At 46.6% G+C, this 1994-nt stretch overlaps 1 protein-coding gene across 1 annotated transcript in view; it reads right to left on the bottom strand.

Moving 5' to 3' along the window:
* Nucleotides 1-1994, bottom strand: part of tubb6 (tubulin, beta 6 class V) — a gene marked incomplete at its 5' end in the record, with an annotated part of 6359 nt that overhangs the window by 1700 nt on the left and 2665 nt on the right. Inside the window, 4 exon segments of the mRNA XM_014032410.1 lie at nt 1075-1203; nt 1428-1543; nt 1626-1736; nt 1828-1936. Of these exon segments, the coding sequence (XP_013887864.1) occupies nt 1075-1203; nt 1428-1543; nt 1626-1736; nt 1828-1936 (465 nt within the window).

Here is a 1994-nt window from a genome sequence, read left to right as displayed (position 1 = left end):
GCACCAATCCACCTGTTGATCTCCTGCTCCATTCTTCCCTCATTCATGAACAAGACCCTGAGATACTTACTTGGTCAATCGCGAAGACTGTAAAAAAGTGTCTTTGAATTTGGACAGTCTAGTTAATAGATTAGCTTTGTTAATATCATAAAATAACTAAATTAGCTTAAAGTCAATATTTGAAGAACCAAGGGACCCGCCGTAGGAGCATGTTTTTTTCTCTACACCAGCTTGTTTGGCCGAGAAAGATCCATTGGACCAGGTCCTTCAAATCGGGGACAAATGAGGAKGCATTTGTCGCCACATCGAAGTAGTCTGAATTTGGACAGCCACCTGCACGGTGCTGGGACATAAGCGGTCAACAAATTCATCCTTCGGAGGACCCAGACCCTGAATTTGGACACAGACTAAAATCTCTKTTGCAAGAGAATCCTGGCCAAGACTKCCAGCGGTACCCWGAGGTTACAGAACATCACAGCAAAAATAAAAAAGTTAGCACCATCTTAGATTGATTAATTAATATATTCCTCAGTTAAAACATTTACAGACAGATTATTCTGTCGTATAATCAGTAAAAACAGCCTTATAACATTTAGTGACAACACCTTTAGGTCCAGGTATCTGCAACTTGTTCCAAGAGGACGGAGCAGAAAACTGAAAAGATTTCTTTCAAAATTCAGTTTGGACTTTAGGCACCGAAAGTAAAAAATAAATCCTCACAACAAAGAGAATATCCTCCGATGGACCAATAAATATGATGGAAGAAGTCCTAGTATGGTCTTATAAATAAAAATATACCAGTGACAGTCTACGAGTGTCCGAGGCTGTCCAACCAGCCCTGCTGTACCAAACCTTTAAACCTGCTGTAAATCTGAGAGCTCCACGATAAACTGAGTCCACCAAGAGACATTTAAGAGATGCATGTAGAACATGTCCTCATAGTCCAGTACAGATAGACCCGTCCCATCAAGCAGTTCTAATCAAAACATAGACACGGTCTAATCCTGAAATATAATCCCAATTACCAGTGTCCACATCAGAAGGTCCAGACCACAGAACCAGAACCAGACGTACCTTAGGTGAGGGCATGACACTGAAGGTGTTCATGATCCGGTCCGGGTACTCCTCCCGGATCTTACTGATCAGCAGGGTGCCCATCCCAGACCCGGTCCCTCCTCCCAGGGAGTGGGTCATCTGGAAACCCTGAGGCAGAATCAGAACTTTGTCAAAACTAAAAGCTGTGTAAAGGTCAGGAGTCAAAGGTCAAAGTTAGAAAGTAAAAAAAAAAGCTATAAGCTTGAAAACATCTGAATCATTAGAAACAAAGAGATAAAAACTGCTTCTATTAAAGAATAAGTTKAGCTCCGCCCACTGGTCCTAACCCCGCCTACGAGGTGCTTTTCAGAATAAAAGCCCGTTAGTTTCACCTGCAGACAGTCGCAGTGCTCACACTCCTTCCTAACCACGTCCAGGACCGAGTCCACAAGCTCCGCCCCCTCGGTGTAGTGACCTTTGGCCCAGTTGTTGCCGGCACCTGTCTGACCTGCAGGAGGAGATCCACAAGTGTAACCTGACACCCGACACGTGCAGCCCCTCTGGGCCCGGGCGGGCCCAACACAACTCACCAAAGATGAAGTTATCGGGTCTGAAGAGCTGCCCGAAGGCTCCGGACCGGACGCTGTCCATGGTTCCTGGTTCCAGGTCCACCAGCACCGACCGGGGAACRTATTTATGTGCTGCACAAACAGAACCGGGCTTTAACTCCAGAACATATTCAGACCCCGACCCCCCACCCCCCACCCCAGCCACACAAACAGGTCCACTCACATGAGGCTTCGTTGTAGTACACGTTGATCCGGTCCAGCTGCARAACTGAGTCACCCACATAGTTCCCTGCAGGGTCGATGCCGTGCTCGTCACTGATCACCTCCCAGAACTGTTCGGGTCAAAACAACTGGACTTTAGCTCCTAACAGAACTGGACTTTAGCTCCTA

The sequence above is a fragment of the Austrofundulus limnaeus genome, unplaced genomic scaffold, assembly GCF_001266775.1.
Source record: "Austrofundulus limnaeus strain Quisiro unplaced genomic scaffold, Austrofundulus_limnaeus-1.0 Scaffold1444, whole genome shotgun sequence".
Classification (NCBI taxonomy): domain Eukaryota; kingdom Metazoa; phylum Chordata; class Actinopteri; order Cyprinodontiformes; family Rivulidae; genus Austrofundulus; species Austrofundulus limnaeus.
Note: the sequence above shows the minus strand (reverse complement) of the source record. Positions and strands in the feature narration are given on the sequence as shown.